A 16,627-nucleotide genomic window follows, 5' to 3' on the forward strand; every position below is an offset into this window, starting at 1 on the left:
TTGCATGATTAAAATCCACTATATGACTGATTGAATAACTTTCTGCAGTAATTGCTTGGTCTTTGTGGAAAATACAGACATTTGCATCACTTTAAAGGCGAGATGTGAAGGTTATTATGGGAAAATTTAGGTAAAAATGGGGCTGGATGAACAAAAACATGTTTTTTTAGGTAAATTGCACTGTAGTTTGCACGATTAAAATCCGCTATATGACTGATTGAATAACTTTCTGCAGTAATTACTTGGTTTTTGTGAAAATACATACATTTGCATCACTTTAAAAGCGAGATGTGAAGGTTATTATGGGACTATTTCAAGAAAAAGGGGCCGGATGAGCAAAAAAGCAGGCCGATAAGTTACTTTCGTGCAACTTTGCGGGGGTTTTCTTGCAGGTCGGTGGTCATTTCAGCTCCGGACGCTGGAGAAGTGAGAAACAAAAGCGAGAAGTCACGAGACGAGGAGGCAGAAACTCACATCTTGAGTTGAACGTTGATGTCCAGGTCACAGCTGTAGACATAGTTGAACTTGTCAGTGTCCATCTTCCGAGGGGGGAAGCCTTGGTTTCTCAGCAGAACCAGGAACCAGGAACCAGGAACCAGAACCAGGACTCCCTCAACATGAACTCCGCTCTCTCGCGGCGGACGGGAGACTTTTGTTAGCGGGGGTTTAGGCCTCGATTCCTCACCGCCAACAGTCCCCGGAGCGCGGCGAACACCGCGAACACACGGCGAGGAGAGGCCCGCGGGGTCGACGCTCCCTGTAAGACGTCTCTTGGAGCGGCTGCGGTCACGGGAAAGACATTCTTTTTACGTAAACCATGTCTCTCCGGACATGATTTGGTGTTTTCGATTAGCTTCACAACAACACTGCAGTAAATGCACGGGCAAGGGGAGAGTAATCGAGCCGCGCTGCTCTCGGGCTTCGGTCCGGTCGAGGAGCGATCCTTGTAACGGGGATCGATTGGTCGAGTCTGAAGCAGGAAGGAGAGAAGGAGGCGGGGCTTATGCACTGTAAAGGAGCAGTTCCGAAAAAATTTAAATCTCTTTTTTTGGTGAAATATAGACATTTTTAGAGCAATTTGAACTTCATTCTGCGGGAATCAAGACAGATTAAGATTAATACCATAATAAATCAATTGTAAAACATAAATGCATACATATATACAGATAAGAGACATTTTTATTTTACAATGAAAAACTTATTTTTCTGGTCCCCAACTTATAATTAACTGAAAGATTTTTTATTTTCTAAAGAACGGAGAAGTCGCCTAATTTTATCTATTTCCAGGAGTTTTGCAATTTTGATGACTTTTCCACCCACATTTTGTCATTTTGCATAAAACTGTTCTCTCCTTTCAGTTGCTTTACATGTGTTTAGCCTCTTTCTGATTATTTATTCAAGATATATATTATAATATACAGTATACAGATAAACAGACATTTACATTGTAAAATGAAAAGCTTACTTGGTTACTTACTTATTGGAACCCTGACTTATAATTAACAAAAACATTTTTTGAAAGGACCACAATATTTACCGATAAATAGTTACTAAATACAAAGAATACGCTCTGTTGTTTACTCTGGTGAACGTTGTTGAAGACGCTCCTGCTGTGAACCAGGACACCATGGAGGAGGATCCAGTCTAAACCCACCTGCTCCATAATGTCCAAACTAACACCTCAAAGACCTCAAAGACCTCAAAGCCTGTCAGAGTGATGTTGTAAAAACACTTGTATGTAATAGCTATAGCATTTCTTTTTTTCTTGGGACATTTAACTGTATTTTCCACCAGGTTCCACTAAAAGTGACTTTATTTTGAGGTCTATTTTGTTTTTAATATAGACATTTTAATAATGTACACTCACACGTGCCACAACAAAAACTTTAAAGTTTATTAGGACTCTGTCTTACCAGCCTGGCCCACCCAAGAAGAAACAGCTGTATGTGGCCCTTAACAAAGACATATAAATATTGTAAAACATTACATCCACTGTCTGTAGCGCCCCCATCTGGAGCTTCATTCTATACATCTTATTATCTAATCTACTAATATATATATATAGACTATTCTATGCCAGATTCCCCCATGTGGGATTAATACAGTGTGACCATGAACTAGGCTGGACATGGAAAAACAGACTGATACTGAATCCATCCTCAGGCTTGTTTTCTTCCCGGAAAGTATTCGACCGGTACAAACGGTCCGCGGTGACGTCGAGACGAGGGCCTCGTGAACTTTCAAAAGTTTTCCCCAATTAAAACGCACTTGCCGCCAATTAAGTGCAGGTCCGTGAAGAAGGAGAACCGGGACTTGGGGGGGAAAAAAAAAACCCGAGTCCCTCCCAGTTTACCGACACCGACGACGTCAACGGTCGTTCCAGCCGGGGGGACGGGGCGTCTCCACCGGGGGCGCCGTACGGGAACTCCGCAGGCTTTGAGGTGGTCGGCGTGACCCGGGCTGAACTGACGGAGGAAGCTTGAGATTCTCAAAGGCTCGTTACGAGACCGTAGGACACGGAACCGTGTGGGTATGGCCGTACGAGGCCCCCGTTACGAGGCTCCGGGGCCTCCTGCCAGAGGATTCTTTCCCTATGATCTCCGGCTCTGCGTCGCAGATAGGAAACAAGTGCGGGAGAAGATGAGCTCATGCGAGGTCGAGGTCAGATGACGGGTTTTTTTCGTTGTCAGATCGTGATCGACGACCTGACAGACGAGGCCCGACGTCCAAAAACTGGCCGCAAGAGGCTCCGATCTGAACAAAAGTACCAAGAAAATTGTAGAAACTTCATAGAAAATGTAGATATTTTTAAAGAAAATTAGGAGGAGACATTAGTTTGACCTTTCACTGTGTTCTGCACTGGAAGTTTTACTTGAAAATTGTCTTTATGTTGAGATTGTCGTCATTTTGTGTCGTAATTGTTTGGTTTTTGTGAAAATCTGGACGTCATCATGTATATTCTGCAGCGCAATCTGCAAGAAAATAGCCGATAAACGTTGGTATTTCCGCTGCTCGGCGGAGCTTCTGACAATAACAGAGTGACATCACGAGTTGTGCACACGCCCAAGTTGTGTTTACATTATGGAGGATCAGAGTTTTGACCACGAAGAGGCTGCGTGGATCGTGGATCATGTCGAAGCGCTTTTCCCATTGCGGAATCACCGAAGATGAGTCCAGGTATTACTTGATCGTCTACTAGCCGCCCGAGCTAGCGCCTCCCGCTAGCCGCTTGCTCGCGTGGCTAGCGGCCCGTGCTCCTTTTCTCCTCTTCCAGGCTCATTCTTTAGTCAAGGCTCATAAAACACCGACTAGAACTTCAAAACACTGTAAAAACTTCGATATTTAAGAGGAAAACAACACAAGCCAATATAAACACAACAGATCGAGATCTGCACAACTCGTGACATCACACATAGGCTCCACCCACAATGGCCATGAAGAAGGATTCCCCCAATTTCGTCGGCTGGAGATTCAAAATTCCAATAACTTTATTATGCAACAGCAGTGGTGAGGCAGAGTCGGAGGAACCTTAGAAGTAGAACCCCAACTATCGTTTTTTGCAAAGTAGTGTTTATTAATAGATAGTAGGTTTATTAATGTGTTATTTTACAGCCTCTCGTCACTGGAGATGAAATTGTTCTGAACTAAAATGTGTTTGAATGAACTCTGATCCACATCCAAGATATTTCAAGAGTACGATGTATAGTGACGTTCTACCGTAACAGAAATTAAATAGTTTACAATTTCATCCGTCTTCTGTATCTCTCAAGCGTCTCAGAAAACAGCGCCACCGTGTGGAATTTACTGTAAATCTAATGAGTGGCTGGAAATAAAGATTTATCAAGCAAATGGTTCGGTAACGTAACGTTTTCAATAGATGAGAATCACAGAAAACATGAATTTAAAACTCAAAAAATCAAACGGGAGGCGCCGTTATTTTTCTTTTTCTTCAATAAAATCAACTCGGTGACGCTTTGCGTTTGAAAACATGCAATTAAGAAAACATTTTTTAAAGTCTGGACCTGAGAGAAAGTCAAACTTGCGTCTGAATGGAATCGACGTTTTGACAATCTCCAGAAATCAAGTTGGTAAAAAAATCTAAATTTAGTGGCTCCTAATGGCAGAAATAGTCCAACATGTGCATTTATTATATACCGATGGGACACAAGTCATAAAAAAATGCAAATATTTATTGCATATTATAATATCTCGGTTGTCCGTGAAGGGTTAAAGGTGCTTCACGTTCACATTAGTCACATTTTCAGTTTCTGTACTGTGATTTGGCCCCGACATATAGAAATATCTATATATATTAAAGAGAGGTTGCATGGTGGTGGAATCATGTTTGATAATTCCATCCCATCCCTCTTTTCTTCCCTCCCCCCTTCCCTCTCTTAGTCACCGCGTGGATGTGTCATTGTTTCTACCACTTTAGAGGTTCATGCCCGCCGGAGCGCAGCGACGACGATCTCCGGACGCCGCCATGCCAATAATACTACACCCCCCCCCCCCCCCCCCCCCCCCCCTCCGGTTTACCACACACACACCCCCACACACACACGTGTAGCCACGCCCCCACGCCGCTGGCGAAGCCTCGGGGCGTATAAATGAGGCGCCTGGAGGGGAAGCCGGATCCACAAGCCGAGCAGGACCAGACGGAGATGGAGCTCACCGGGGTCAACTGGGTGCTGGCGGCCGCCGGGCTCCTGCTGTGGGCCGGCGGCGGCGGCGCCGCGCCGCTGAGTGCCACTTCGACTCCAGAGGTGAGACCACACACACACACACACACACACCACACACACACACACACACACACACTCTCTCTGTGACCCCACACGTGACCCCCTCTCCGTCTCCACGCTGCAGCGCTGTGCGTGTTCGAAGGGCGGCGCTACTCGCTGGGCGACACCTGGATGGACAACGCCTGCATGCAGTGCACCTGCCTGCACCCCGTCGGCGTCGGCTGCTGCGAGACGTGAGTCACAAGCCGCCGCCGCCGCCGCCGCGGACGGCGAGCTAAGACGCCGTTGAATTTGTCTTTGAATGATCAAAGAAGTTTAAAACAGGCTCAGGGGTTTTTCCTCTATAATGGAATATTAATAAAAAGTTCACAGGTCAGGTCAAGTTTGTTGTGTTTTAATAACTTAGTCAAATTAAAACCACTTCAGGATAGTCGCATTAGAATAAAATGGAAATAATGAAAAAAAAAAACGCTGGAAAAACAAACTTTTTCTCCATTTTCCTCTATAATTCCAATAAAAACCCAGGAAAATAAAAGCTGAATTGCTTGGTTTGTGGATATAATGGCAATTATATTAAAGAGGCAGTTTTTTTAACATTATTTAATGTTTTCACATTATTATTAATGTCATCACTTCAAAATAAAAGCAGAACTTTGATGGTATATGGTGACAAGATAGTCACATTAAAATAAAAATAATGAAAAAAAACCGCTGTAAAAACAAACTTTTTCTCCATTTTCCTCTATAATTCCAATAAAACCTCAGGAAAATAAAAGCTGAATTGCTTGGTTTGTGGATAGAATGGTAATTATATTAATGTGATGATAAAGCAGCAGTTTTTAAAAACATTATTATTAATGTCATCACTTCAAAATAAAAGTAGAACTTTGTCATGATGGTATACGGTGACAGGATAGTCACATTAAAATAAAATGGAAATAATGAAAAAAAACCTGTAAAAACAAACTTTTTTTCCATTTTCCTCTATAATTCCAATTTTTGGTGGAATTTGTGGATATAATGGTAATTATATTAATGTGATGATAAAGCAGCAGTTGTTTTTTTTTTTTTACATTGAATGTTTTCACGTTATTATTAACATCATCACTACAAAATAAAAGCAGAACTTTGTCATGCTAGTTAGATGCCAATAATACATTGTGCAACCATGATAATGAGTTTTACTTTTCATATTATATTACACAATAAAGTCAGATCTAAAAATGTGTTTTCTGGAAAAAATAAATAAAAATTTTGTGATAATTCCTCACAACCACATTTTCCCTACTAATTCTTTCTGAGATTTAAATTTTTAATGTAAACAGGATTATAGATAATATTTCATTTTGGTTAATAAAAAAGACAACATGAAAAATGACCACATAGTTCAAATTAAAACATCTAAATGACAACTTAAAATAAATCTAGACAGTATTAATGTTATATAATAATTATTGTACCGATTCGTGTTCCAATATTTATTAACTAATAATCCGGAGTTAAAATCAGCCACAGAGTTTTGAGCCAAAGATTGTTCTGTTAAAAAAGTTAAGCAGGTTTCAGTCTCATCTAATTGATTATTGTTATATAAACCAAACGCACGAGTTGCTATTGAGGTATTTTTCTACTTTATAACGCAGGACCGGAAACTGGAAACATTACGGGGATAAATCAGAACATTTCTATGAGTTTTGTTCAGTTTTTATATTTATTTTGTCGTCGTGTATCCATATTCTTTTTTAAACCAACGTAATCCAACAAAACCGCTTAAAAAAAAATAAAGAAATAAATCTTAAACTATCATGTCATGACACCAAAGATTCAATTTCAATTAGAGTATTTTAATAATCTCACGAGGAAATTATGAATAATCCATGACCTCACAGAAGCGTCACTTTAGGTTTTTAAAATCTAAATTATTTTATGAGTCTGGCTTTGCAACAGCGAGGTCCGCGTGAGTAAATCTGGTGTCAAAATAAAAGCACAACTTGTGGGATTTTTGAAATGTTGGAGAAGTGGTTTGAAGAAAATAACACGACGTAGACTTTAGCACGAGGTTGGCTTTGTATGAGAAAAGTCGAGGATATGTAAACGTTTTTTTAAATGTGTTAAACCGGCGCCAATATTATTTAAAAAAAACATTTTAAAGAAAATATACATTTAACATAGTGGCTGCCTGAGATTCAAGTGATTTTCTGTAATAACAGACATTTTTAATGACCTGTGCCACAAGAAAGAAACTTTAAAGTTTAAGTTCAAAGCTTATCAGATGTGCTTTGACGTCCTGCTTTGAACATCAAAGTACCTGAGTGCCTCCCTGCTGCCTCCAGGGTCCAGCGGCCCGTGGACTTCCCCGCCTGGTGTGAGGTCCGGGTGGAAGCGGTGACCTGCAAGGTGGTCCTGGTCCAGACGGCCGACCCCCGCCTGCCGTGCACCCCCGGCGATGGCATGCGGGACCCCAGCCAGGGGGCGCTGCAGCTGCAGCTGCAGCTGCAGCAGCTGGACGGCTGAAGCTGCAGTTCATCACGCATCACCGTTTTTTTTTTTTTTTTTGGGAAAACTTTGAAAATTAATGAAGGAACGTTTGCCTGTGAAAGTTTATTTAAAAGACAGTTTGAGGAACCAGTAATCTTTTTCTTTTTAATCTGTATTTAATAGTTATCACAGTTAGCAGCTAAAAATAAGCAATAAGAATTTTTGCATAATTCTATACTTTCCTCTTTAGCGTTTCCAGATGTTTTAACAATGAAATAGTCCCACTTTCACTCCAATAATCTCTTGTAAATATCAGCAACTACTTACATACATACAACAAAATATATTTCTATTAACTTTGACCTGTTTTGTTTGTTTGTTTGTTTTTTCTGCTGTAACTCGTGTGATATCCAAATAAAGGTCTTGAATATTTTCAACGTTCGCCTGCGGTTCCTACGAACTGGGAATAATGCGGTTATATATACTGTTTAAAAAAAAAAAAATTGTTAAAAAGAGAAATTAAAGGAGTGGGATATAAAATAAATAGAGAACCGTAGAGTTCATCAGTGTTCGGACGACGTATCCGACGTCCACTGGCTCTGGAATAGCTTTGTGTTGCTGGAATGTGACACACTGGAAGAGACGACACACACACACACTCACACACAGGGTGGAGGCGGTGAGCCCCCGGGGGGTCCACAGGGGGGGGGGGTCAGATGGTGATGCTGTTGGTGCCGGTGAACTGGGACACGTAGGAGGCCAGGGCGGGGTTGGTGGGCAGGACCCTGATGGGGAGGTTCCAGCTGAAGGTGTCCACGTCCACGTGCTCCGCCCCCGCCCACACCGTCGCCTCCGCCTGGCTCTGCAGCACGGTGGGCGGCTCCATGGGCTCGCGGGCCGTGACGAACTCGAAGTGCAGGCGCCACCTGAGGCTCACTGGAGGAGGAGGAGCGTTCAGAACAAGACCTTATCATCTATTACTGCTGCAGTTTGTAGTTTGATTTGTATTTACTCGAGGTCTGTCTGTTGCTTTGGCACAGAATTCATATTTAATTGCTGATAATTTACATATAAATCCGTGTTCTAATGTTAAAACATATATTTGTTAAAGCATGTGTTGCTAAACATCACATAAGCTTAAGGGACCGTCTACAATTTGTTGTTGAGGCATAAAATGAAAAGAAACAAAACAAGATTATTTTTTAAACAAGCAATTTTTGTAATAAAACGTACTGAATAGACTGAGGATGCTATTTGGCATATTTGTCAGAATCAGTATATCCAGGAAGTAAATCAGCTTCTGTGTGTTTAGGGATGCAAAATAAAGTACTAATTTAACCATGTCCACGAGTGTTTTATATATATATATATATATATATATACACAATGGACTCTCTAAGGTTTACATAGTGCAGTGATTATTATCTCACCTCACAGAAAGAATTAATTAAGTGTTCAGAGCAAGCCTTTATTATCTACTAGTGCTGTAGTTTTTAGCTTTATTTGTATTTACTCTTGATTTTACTCGAGGTCTGTCTGTTGCTTTGGCACAGAATTCATATTTAATTGCTGATAATATACATATAAATCTGTCTTCTAATGTCAAAACATATAATATTTATTTACGCACGTGTTGCAGTGGCCTCTAAACATCACATAAGCTTAAGGGACCGTCTACAATTTGTTGTTGAGGCATAAAATGAAAAGAAACAAAAACAAGATTATTTTTTTTAAACAAGCACTAATTGTAATAAAACGTACTGAATAGACTGAGGATGCTATTTGGCATATTTGTCAGAATCAGTATATCCAGGAAGTAAATCAGCTTCTGTGTGTTTAGGGATGCAAAATAAAGTACTAATTTAACCATGTCCGTGAGAGTTACATATATATATATATATGTATACACAATGGATTCTCTAAGGTTTACATCATGCAGTGATTATTATCTCACCTCACAGAAAGAATTAACAGGTTCTAAAGCCAATATCATAACTTCTTGCTGTTATTACATAAGTAATCAAACTTTTCTTTTTAATCTTTAAAAATGTAGTAATTGTAGACAAAAATGCAATAATTAATAATTATCAGCTAATAATTAACAGCTTTTTTTGCAGGTTTTGTGCAGCTTGTCGATCAAAACTACATATAGTGGATAGAATAAAGGCTGTACTTCATTTAGAATACACACGTATCGCCCTTTTTCAAAGTTATTTCGTTATATTCACAACGGACATTATTAGAGTTTAGGTTACAGGAGGGTTAGTTAATTCAGGACGACTCACATTACTGTGATGATGTGTTGTTTTTTTAACATTTACTTCCTCCAGTATAATTCACATCACGTAATCGACTCCAATACTTCTAAAACCAGCAGTAACTATTGAGTACAGCCACTTTATTTGAATGAATATTAAAACCTTGTGATCTGCATGTTTTACTATTAAATACTTTGAATTTATTTTTTCAATAAATGTGCTTCAATTGTAGATATTTTACTTGAATTATGTGGGAATTTCCCGCTTGAGGGACTGACCGACGTCGGTGCTGAAGCCCGGCGTGACGTTGAGGGGGATGGGCAGCGAGAAGTGGCTGGACGCCGTGTGGAGGCACGACTCCAGGTGGCGCCCGTGACCCGTCACACTGACCGGCTGGCCGGGGCGACGCCGGTGGAGCTCCTGGATCTCCTCCTCACTCTGCAGGCTCACTGAGTACTGGGGGGGGGGGGGGGGGGGGGGAGGAGGAGGGGGAGGGGGAGGAAGAAGAGGAGGAGGAGGAGGAGGGGGAGGAGGAAGAGGAAGAGGAGGAGGGAGAGGAGGAGGAGGAGGAGGAGGTAGAGGAGAGAGGAGGAGGAGGAAGAGGAGGAGGGAGAGGAGGGGGAGGAGGAAGAGGAAGAGGAGGAGGAGGAGGAAGAAGAGGAGGGGGAGGAGGAAGAGGAGGAGGAGGTAGAGGAGAGAGGAGGAGGAGGAGGAGGGGGAGGAAGAGGAAGAGGAAGAGAAGGAGGAAGAGGAAGAGGACGAAGAGGAGAGAGGAGGAGGAGGGGGAGGAAGAGGAAGAGGGAGGAAGAGGAAGAGGAGGGAGGAGGAGGAAGAGGAGGAGGGGAGGAAGAGGAGGAGGGGAGGAAGAAGAAGAGGAGGTAGAGGAGAGAGGAGGAGGAGGAGGAGGGGGAGGAAGAAGAAGAGGAGGTAGAGGAGAGAGGAGGAGGAGGAGGGGGAGGAAGAGGAAGAGGGAGGAAGAGGAGGGAGGAGGAAGAAGAGGAGGGGGAGGAAGAAGTGGAGGGGGAGGAGGGGAGGAAGAGGAGGAGGAGGAAGAAGAGGAGGGGGAGGAAGAAGAGGAGAAGGAGGAGGAAGAAGAGGAGGGGGAGGAGGAAGAGGAGAAGGAGGAGGAAGAGGAGGGGGAAGAGGAGGAGGAGGAAGAGGAGGAGGAAAAGGAGGGGGAGGGGGAGGAGGAAGAGGAAGGGGAAGGGGAAGAGGAGGAGGAAGAGGAAGAGGAGGAAGAGGGGTAGAGGAGGAGGAGGAGGTAGAGGAGGAGGAGGAGGAAGAGCAGGAGGATGAAGGTCACTGCAGGTTCAGATACAGTGATGAAGGTGTGTTGGGAGGCAGCGCCACCTGCAGGCAGGGGATTTCTCCGTCGGAGAAGTTGAAGGTTCCGACCACGTCCTCGCCGAGTCGGTAAACCGTCTTGAAGATGCAGAACTTGGCCACCTTCCCCCGCTGGTTGGTGATGTTGAACATGTCTGACGGAAGAGGAGACTTTTAAAAAAGTGACAACATATTTAAAAATGCACGATTATATGAGTGCGAAACTGGATCGATTTCATCGTCACACTGATTCTGTCAATTCAACGTGAAAAAAAAGTTCATAAATTCGCATATATTCACGTGTTTTTGAGCAAATATTGTCCAACGATATCAAACTACATCAGTTTTTTATGAGATTAAATAACCTTTTCTCATCCAAAATGAGAAAAATCTATAAAAACTTAACAGAAAAAGAAAAGAACCTTTTAAATCAGTGGAGTCAAATGGTGTCACGATCACTTTGAATGAAAAACTCTAAAGTTTTTATTTATTGTGGTGCAGAATATACGTGATCAAAGTAACTATTTTAAACAAATACTATAGAAAATGACTCCAATCTAAACATGAAGCCGATTTTAATGAAAGTTTCTGGTGTGAAACGCGCATAAAAGCTTCTGCTAAAGCTGTTGCATTATGGGAGTTTTTGGTCTCACTGGGAGAGTTTAGGTCTTTTTAGAGGAAACAAAGAAAGTCACCATGTTCCTGTTTTATCTAACTGATTTTAAACTATCTGATGGTTTTTAGATCTTTCTCTTTCATCTTTCTCTTTCATCTGTCTGGACTTTTATTGTACTTCCTGTATTTGTCTTTTTCTATTTATTAGTTTTTAAGAACATTTTAGTATTACTGTCACTTCTACCAGGTGTTTCTCCTGAACAAATAAAGGCCAATGAAATTAAAGTTTGTTTTCGGCCCCAGGGGTCGTAATCCCCCCCCCCCCCTTGACTTACGGGGGCAGCGTCTGGAGGTGGTGACCATCAGCATGTCCAGGGCGCTCTCCAGCGTCCGGGCGTCCCGGCGGCTCGCCTCCTCCTCCTCCAGGAAGGGGTTGGACGGGGAAACCTCCTCGTCCTGGGCGAACGGGGGCTCCGGCATCCCTGGAGGTCACATGGGAGGAACGGGGGGGGGGGGGGGTGTAAATGGCACAGTGGAATGAAAATCTGATCCTGCGATGGTTAAAATACAGAAATAGAGAATATAGACAAAACTCACCACCCAAAATAGAATAAAAATGAGAATATATATGCAATAATATTTTAAAATCGAAGTTAAAAGACGGAAATGTGCAATATATCACACGATTAAACCCTGCAATGCACAACGTGATACAATTTACCCCCTCAGACGTGCAAAATAAATGTAAAATAGACGGCAAAAGCAGAATGACAGTCAAAGTGAGCTTTTGTTTTCAATACTGATAAAGATACAAGACACAGTAGAATGAAAATCTGATCCCGCGATGGTTAAAATATAGAAATAGAGACCATAGACAAAACTCACCACCCAAAATAGAATAGAAATAAGAAAATATAGGCAAGAATATTTTAAAATCGAAGCTAAAAATGTGCAATATATCATACGATTAAACCCTGCAATGCACAGCGTGATACAATTCACCCCCTCAGATGCGCAAAATGAAAGTAAAATACATCGCGGAGCTACCGTACTTTCCACCCTATAAGGCGCACCTACATCAATTGACATAATTTATAACTTCATTCATATATAAGGCGCACCGCCGTATAAGGCGCATGGAGTAGACCAGTGGTCAGCAACCTTTCCAGCTCAAAGCTATTAGGTTACATTTTCCACTGATTCTAACACCCAGAGAGGTGCACACACTTTATTTTGATAGTCCTACCTGCAGCCTATGCCAGTACCAGACTACACACAAAACCTTCTTCACTACTGGTTGACAACTTACAACTACCTGTAATAATAATAATAATAATAAACTAAACTACATGAACTAAGCAACAAAAACACAACACAACACAATTATTACCGACACCACAAACCAAATAGAACCCCCAATAATTGCATTTAAAACACCACAAACAGCTGCAATGAATTATGGGAGTTTCTATCGGCTGCACTGAGGAGCTCAGGTTGAATTTGTCGCTGCAAGGCATGATGTCCCATCATGCCTTGCAGCGACAAATTCATGTTTTGTGTTGTTGGAGGTTATTGTGGGTTGTTGTTGGGCTTGGTGTTGTGTTGATTGTGTTTATGTGTTTTTGTTCCCCAGTTTAGGGAGTCATTATTTCATCTAGTTTATTTTGGTTTGTTAGAATGTTGGTGTGCAACCATGAGTGATGAAGGTGTTGTGTGGAGTCTCGTCCGCTCTGAAGATCTGGTTGCAAATTTAGAGTTGTCAAAATAAAAGCTTCTGGTTGTTCAGCTGTGAAATAGCAGTCTTGAGTAGAACAATCGTCCATATATAAGGCGCACCGGGCTATAAGGCGCACTGGCAGCTTTTGAGAAAATTTGAGGTGTTTAGGTGCGCCTTATAGGGCGGAAAATACGGTATTTTGGATTATTGTTGGCGGGTTTTGTTCGTTTTTGTTGCATCATTTGGACACTAGGTGGCGGCAGTGGGACACAGGTTGTGTCTTTGGAGGGTAAAGGACAGAAAACCAGGACAAAGATGCAACTTTGTCCAGGAAAACCTCCTTTACTTCCATCAACTGAACCGCAAGTCGACAACAAATTGTGTTTTTGGCTGCGAATCATGTGACTATATGTCATTTTATTTCCAGTTTTCTCGTCACAGCGAAAGCAGAATTAGAGAATTGAGCCCCGGGATGAAGGAGAAGTGATTCCCACCTTGCAGGACCAGCACTCTGAAGGGCACCCGCAGCAGTTTGATGGGCGAGTTGACCCTCTGGCAGCCGATCGTCAGCTTGTAGACGTATTTCACCGCCTGGCCGCGGAAACTGGGCGGCCCGTCGACGGGCACCAGCTCGCTGTAGGAATCTGGAATCGGGCGCGGTGGTTTTTAGAAGCGTTTCAACAGAAATTCCACATGGAGAGAGTTTAGAACTTTAAAATCCCACGTACAGGTTTTGCTCTCTCCGGGATCCAGGCGCAGGTCGCAGAATAGTATCTTGGGTGGCGTGTCGAGCACACACTGGCCTCGCTCGCCTGGAGGAGGTCAAACGGAGGAATAAACTTTCCCGCCGCGGTTTAAACTGTCGCATGTTTGGTTGTCTAGCGCAGTGTTTTTCAACCTTTTTGAGCCAAGACACACTTTTTTCTTTGGAAAACTCTGGAGGCACACCACCACCACCCGAAAATGTTAAAATGTGAAACTCTGTAGCCTCTATTAACAATATAAAGTCTTTATCATCAAAGTTTTATCAACAGGAATCAAGTAAATACAGAAAAAAAGTATTTCCCAATGACTTTTTTTAATAGTGCCTCCCTCAGTGTGAAACCTGGACCTGATGGATGAAGAGCTGAGATCCTGGTTCACATTCTTCCTTTTCAAAAACTTCTCCATCACTGTCACTGACACAGTACTTTGATACAAGATGGTAGCAGGAGGTGGAGATGAACCACACTGACGTCTGTCACTTTACATTTCACCGGCAAAGTTCTGTGCTGCCCTCTAGTGGTGAAGAGTATTTATACACGATTACTCTGCAACACGCTGTCGCTGTGAGAGCAAATGTTTTTTTAGAAAAAAATGTGAAATTGGATAATTTCCCACGGCTCACCTGACGAGATCTGGAGGAAACACCAGTTGAAAAACACTGCGCTAGTAGGTAACAAGTGTGACCCCCCCCCCCCCCCCCCCCTCACCTCTGCTGGGAATCAGCACCGTGTCGCTGTCGGCCTGGACGTCCTGCTTGTGGCCGCGGGTCGGCAGCGCCACTCGGTTCTCGCTGGCGTGGAACTGACAGTGGATCTGAGCGCTGGCCCACGCCAGCATCTCGCTGGGACGCAGGCGGAGGAAGCAGAGGTTAGACCACGACGCTTTGTCTCGTAGCGCTGAGATTCCACTTTGTGCCACACGGGAAACCAAACAAACCACATTTTGCTGCTGAACTCACACGGATAGAAAAGTCTTATTATTATGAATGAACAGGCCTTTTAAATCCTGTAACTCTATTACACTATTATAATTGTTGGCCAATATTTGTCACTGGAAATATTTTTATAAAAAATATATAAAAAAAACCAAAACAAGAATTGCTCTTTAACACTTATTAAAATGCAAATATACATTTTTGTAAAATATATTCTTGTCTTTTCTTTTCTGTTTACCCAATTTAATGTTGGAAGTGTAAAAAAAAAAAACTACACCACCAAAGAGTTCAAGATATTAACTCATTATAAATCCTTTTATTTTCTCTCAAAAGTCTCATTTTTATTACAATAAAACCCAAAAATTAATAAATAAATAAAAACCAGACATGAATGTAAGAGAAAGAGAGAGACAGAGAGAGAAAGAGAGAAAGACAGAGAGAGAGAGAGAAAGAGAGAGGGAGAAGGGGAGAGAGAGGGAGAAGGGTGGAGAGAGAGAGAGAGAGAAAGAGGGAGAAGGGGGAGAGAGAAAGAGAGAGGGAGAAGGGGAGAGAGAGAAAGAAAAAGAGGGAGAGAGAAAGAGGAAGTGAAAGAGAGAGCGACAGAGAGAGATGGAGAGAGAAAAAGAGAGAGGGAGAGAGACAGAGAGAGAGAGAGATGGAGAGAGAATAAGAGAGAGAGAGAGAGGCAGAGAGAGAGAGAGAGAGAGAGAGAGAGAGACTACCTGCTGGCTGAGGTGGACAGATGAGACATGGGGTTGGTGAAGGTGATGAGACACTCCATGAGCTCCCCGGCGAGAAACACGGGGCCTCGGGCCACCGAGGCGACCACTTCGATCATCTGCAGACACAAAACAACAACGATACGTCAATAATGTAAAGCTTAAACCCCAAATTGTGACACCGAGAACCCGAAAAGTTATCATCTTTCCAATTCGCCGATTCGCATCCGGCTACAGTCAAACCTGTTGGGCCGCGTTTGCTAGTCAGGGCTGTTTTAAAGGGTTTAAATAATAACGTACCTCAGCCGTAAGTGTAACCACAGTCGGAGGAATGCTTCGTATTATCCCAAAGGAGACTTTTAGTCACTTTTCTGATCCAAGAACACCATATTTAAACGTCTTTTTACACAATCCAGCACAGCTAATGTGGTCAGCTAGCTCCAGCTGCAGTAAACAACACTGTCTATGAAGACGGTCCTCTGCTGGGCGACCAGTAACTAACCCGGAGAACAACAACATCGATCTTAAGCGATGACAACATTACACGTTACAATTGTTTTCCTCTCTAAAATACTCTATCTAGAAACTTATAGTGGGGGATGAATTTAAAACTCGTCTTTGAAAAAGAATTCGCCAGCAACGACAATTTCAGGAATAGTTTTTGATCGGCCACTTGAAAGTCGTCCCACCATTCGCGGAGTGAGAGGAATGATGTCGCTATGGCAACAGACAGACGTCCCGACATAAAACAGCATGCAAATAATGAAAACAATTTTACATAGTAACAGTAATTATTCAACTAAAAACATACTAAAACGTCTACTTATCACAAATGATGCAAACTAATGAGAGAACGTATCGAAATTAATACAACCCCCCCCCCCCTATTTACAAACCAAATGGTATGACCCAAGCAGCTTGTCTGGCCCGTTTGAATATTTTATCCCTGCGTCAGGTTTGTCAGGCACATCGAAGGTCCAGATTCCTTCGACTGCTACTCAATTGTGCGGCAGCAACAATCACACATGACATTGTTTGCCATCCACAAATTCAACCGTTTGTGTAACCGAGGCTTGGAT

The 16,627-nt window shown here is 42.5% G+C and overlaps 4 protein-coding genes across 8 annotated transcripts in view; 2 read left to right on the forward strand and 2 right to left on the reverse strand.

The window, feature by feature from the left end:
• Positions 1–870, reverse strand: part of pik3c3 (phosphatidylinositol 3-kinase, catalytic subunit type 3) — a 17,544-nt gene extending 16,674 nt beyond the window's left edge. For all 3 annotated transcript variants that reach the window (XM_080518993.1, XM_080518992.1, XM_080518991.1), the window contains exon 1: positions 475–870. In XM_080518993.1, the coding sequence (XP_080375119.1) occupies positions 475–539 (65 nt within the window). In that variant the 5' untranslated portion in view covers positions 540–870. The remainder of the gene's footprint in view (positions 1–474) is intronic.
• adisspb (adipose secreted signaling protein b) overlaps positions 1–16,627 on the forward strand; it is a 215,827-nt gene that overhangs the window by 110,654 nt on the left and 88,546 nt on the right. The gene's annotated exons all lie outside the window — the stretch shown is intronic.
• Positions 4,608–7,311, forward strand: msmp1 (microseminoprotein, prostate associated 1; the record flags this gene model as incomplete). Its single annotated transcript, XM_080519013.1, is given in 4 exon segments — positions 4,608–4,740; positions 4,743–4,763; positions 4,867–4,975; positions 7,073–7,311. Coding segments are annotated over 4 exon segments (444 nt in total). The 3' UTR covers positions 7,254–7,311.
• On the reverse strand, positions 7,189–15,991 carry rgp1 (GP1 homolog, RAB6A GEF complex partner 1). Of its 3 annotated transcripts, XM_080518995.1 has the most exons (10): positions 15,849–15,991; positions 15,552–15,667; positions 14,603–14,736; positions 13,859–13,942; positions 13,625–13,774; positions 11,749–11,895; positions 10,826–10,953; positions 9,754–9,931; positions 7,881–8,153; positions 7,189–7,330 (listed from the first exon to the last, which is right to left on the reverse strand). In XM_080518995.1, exons 2-9 carry the CDS (start codon positions 15,665–15,667, stop codon positions 7,930–7,932), a joined length of 1,161 nt encoding a protein of 386 aa, XP_080375121.1. In that variant the 5' UTR covers positions 15,849–15,991; the 3' UTR covers positions 7,189–7,330; positions 7,881–7,929. The 3 variants fall into 3 exon arrangements, with proteins under 3 accessions (XP_080375121.1, XP_080375122.1, XP_080375120.1); XM_080518996.1 differs by lacking the exon at positions 7,189–7,330 and having other exon boundaries at positions 7,339–8,153; positions 14,603–14,685; XM_080518994.1 differs by lacking the exon at positions 7,189–7,330 and having other exon boundaries at positions 7,339–8,153.

Source organism: Blennius ocellaris (genome assembly GCF_963422515.1).
Source record: "Blennius ocellaris genome assembly, chromosome: 23".
Classification (NCBI taxonomy): domain Eukaryota; kingdom Metazoa; phylum Chordata; class Actinopteri; order Blenniiformes; family Blenniidae; genus Blennius; species Blennius ocellaris.

Excerpts from the sequence above, each read along its gene's own strand:
- rgp1 (XM_080518995.1), bottom strand. The coding sequence starts at position 15,667 with ATGATCGAAGTGGTCGCCTCGGTGGCCCGAGGCCCCGTGTTTCTCGCC. Across the intron at positions 9,932-10,825 it reads GAGAAATCCCCTGCCTGCAG|TACTCAGTGAGCCTGCAGAG; the intron begins GTGGCGCTGCCT and ends CCCCCCCCCCAG. Across the intron at positions 8,154-9,753 it reads GGGCTTCAGCACCGACGTCG|TGAGCCTCAGGTGGCGCCTG; the intron begins GTCAGTCCCTCA and ends CTCCTCCTCCAG.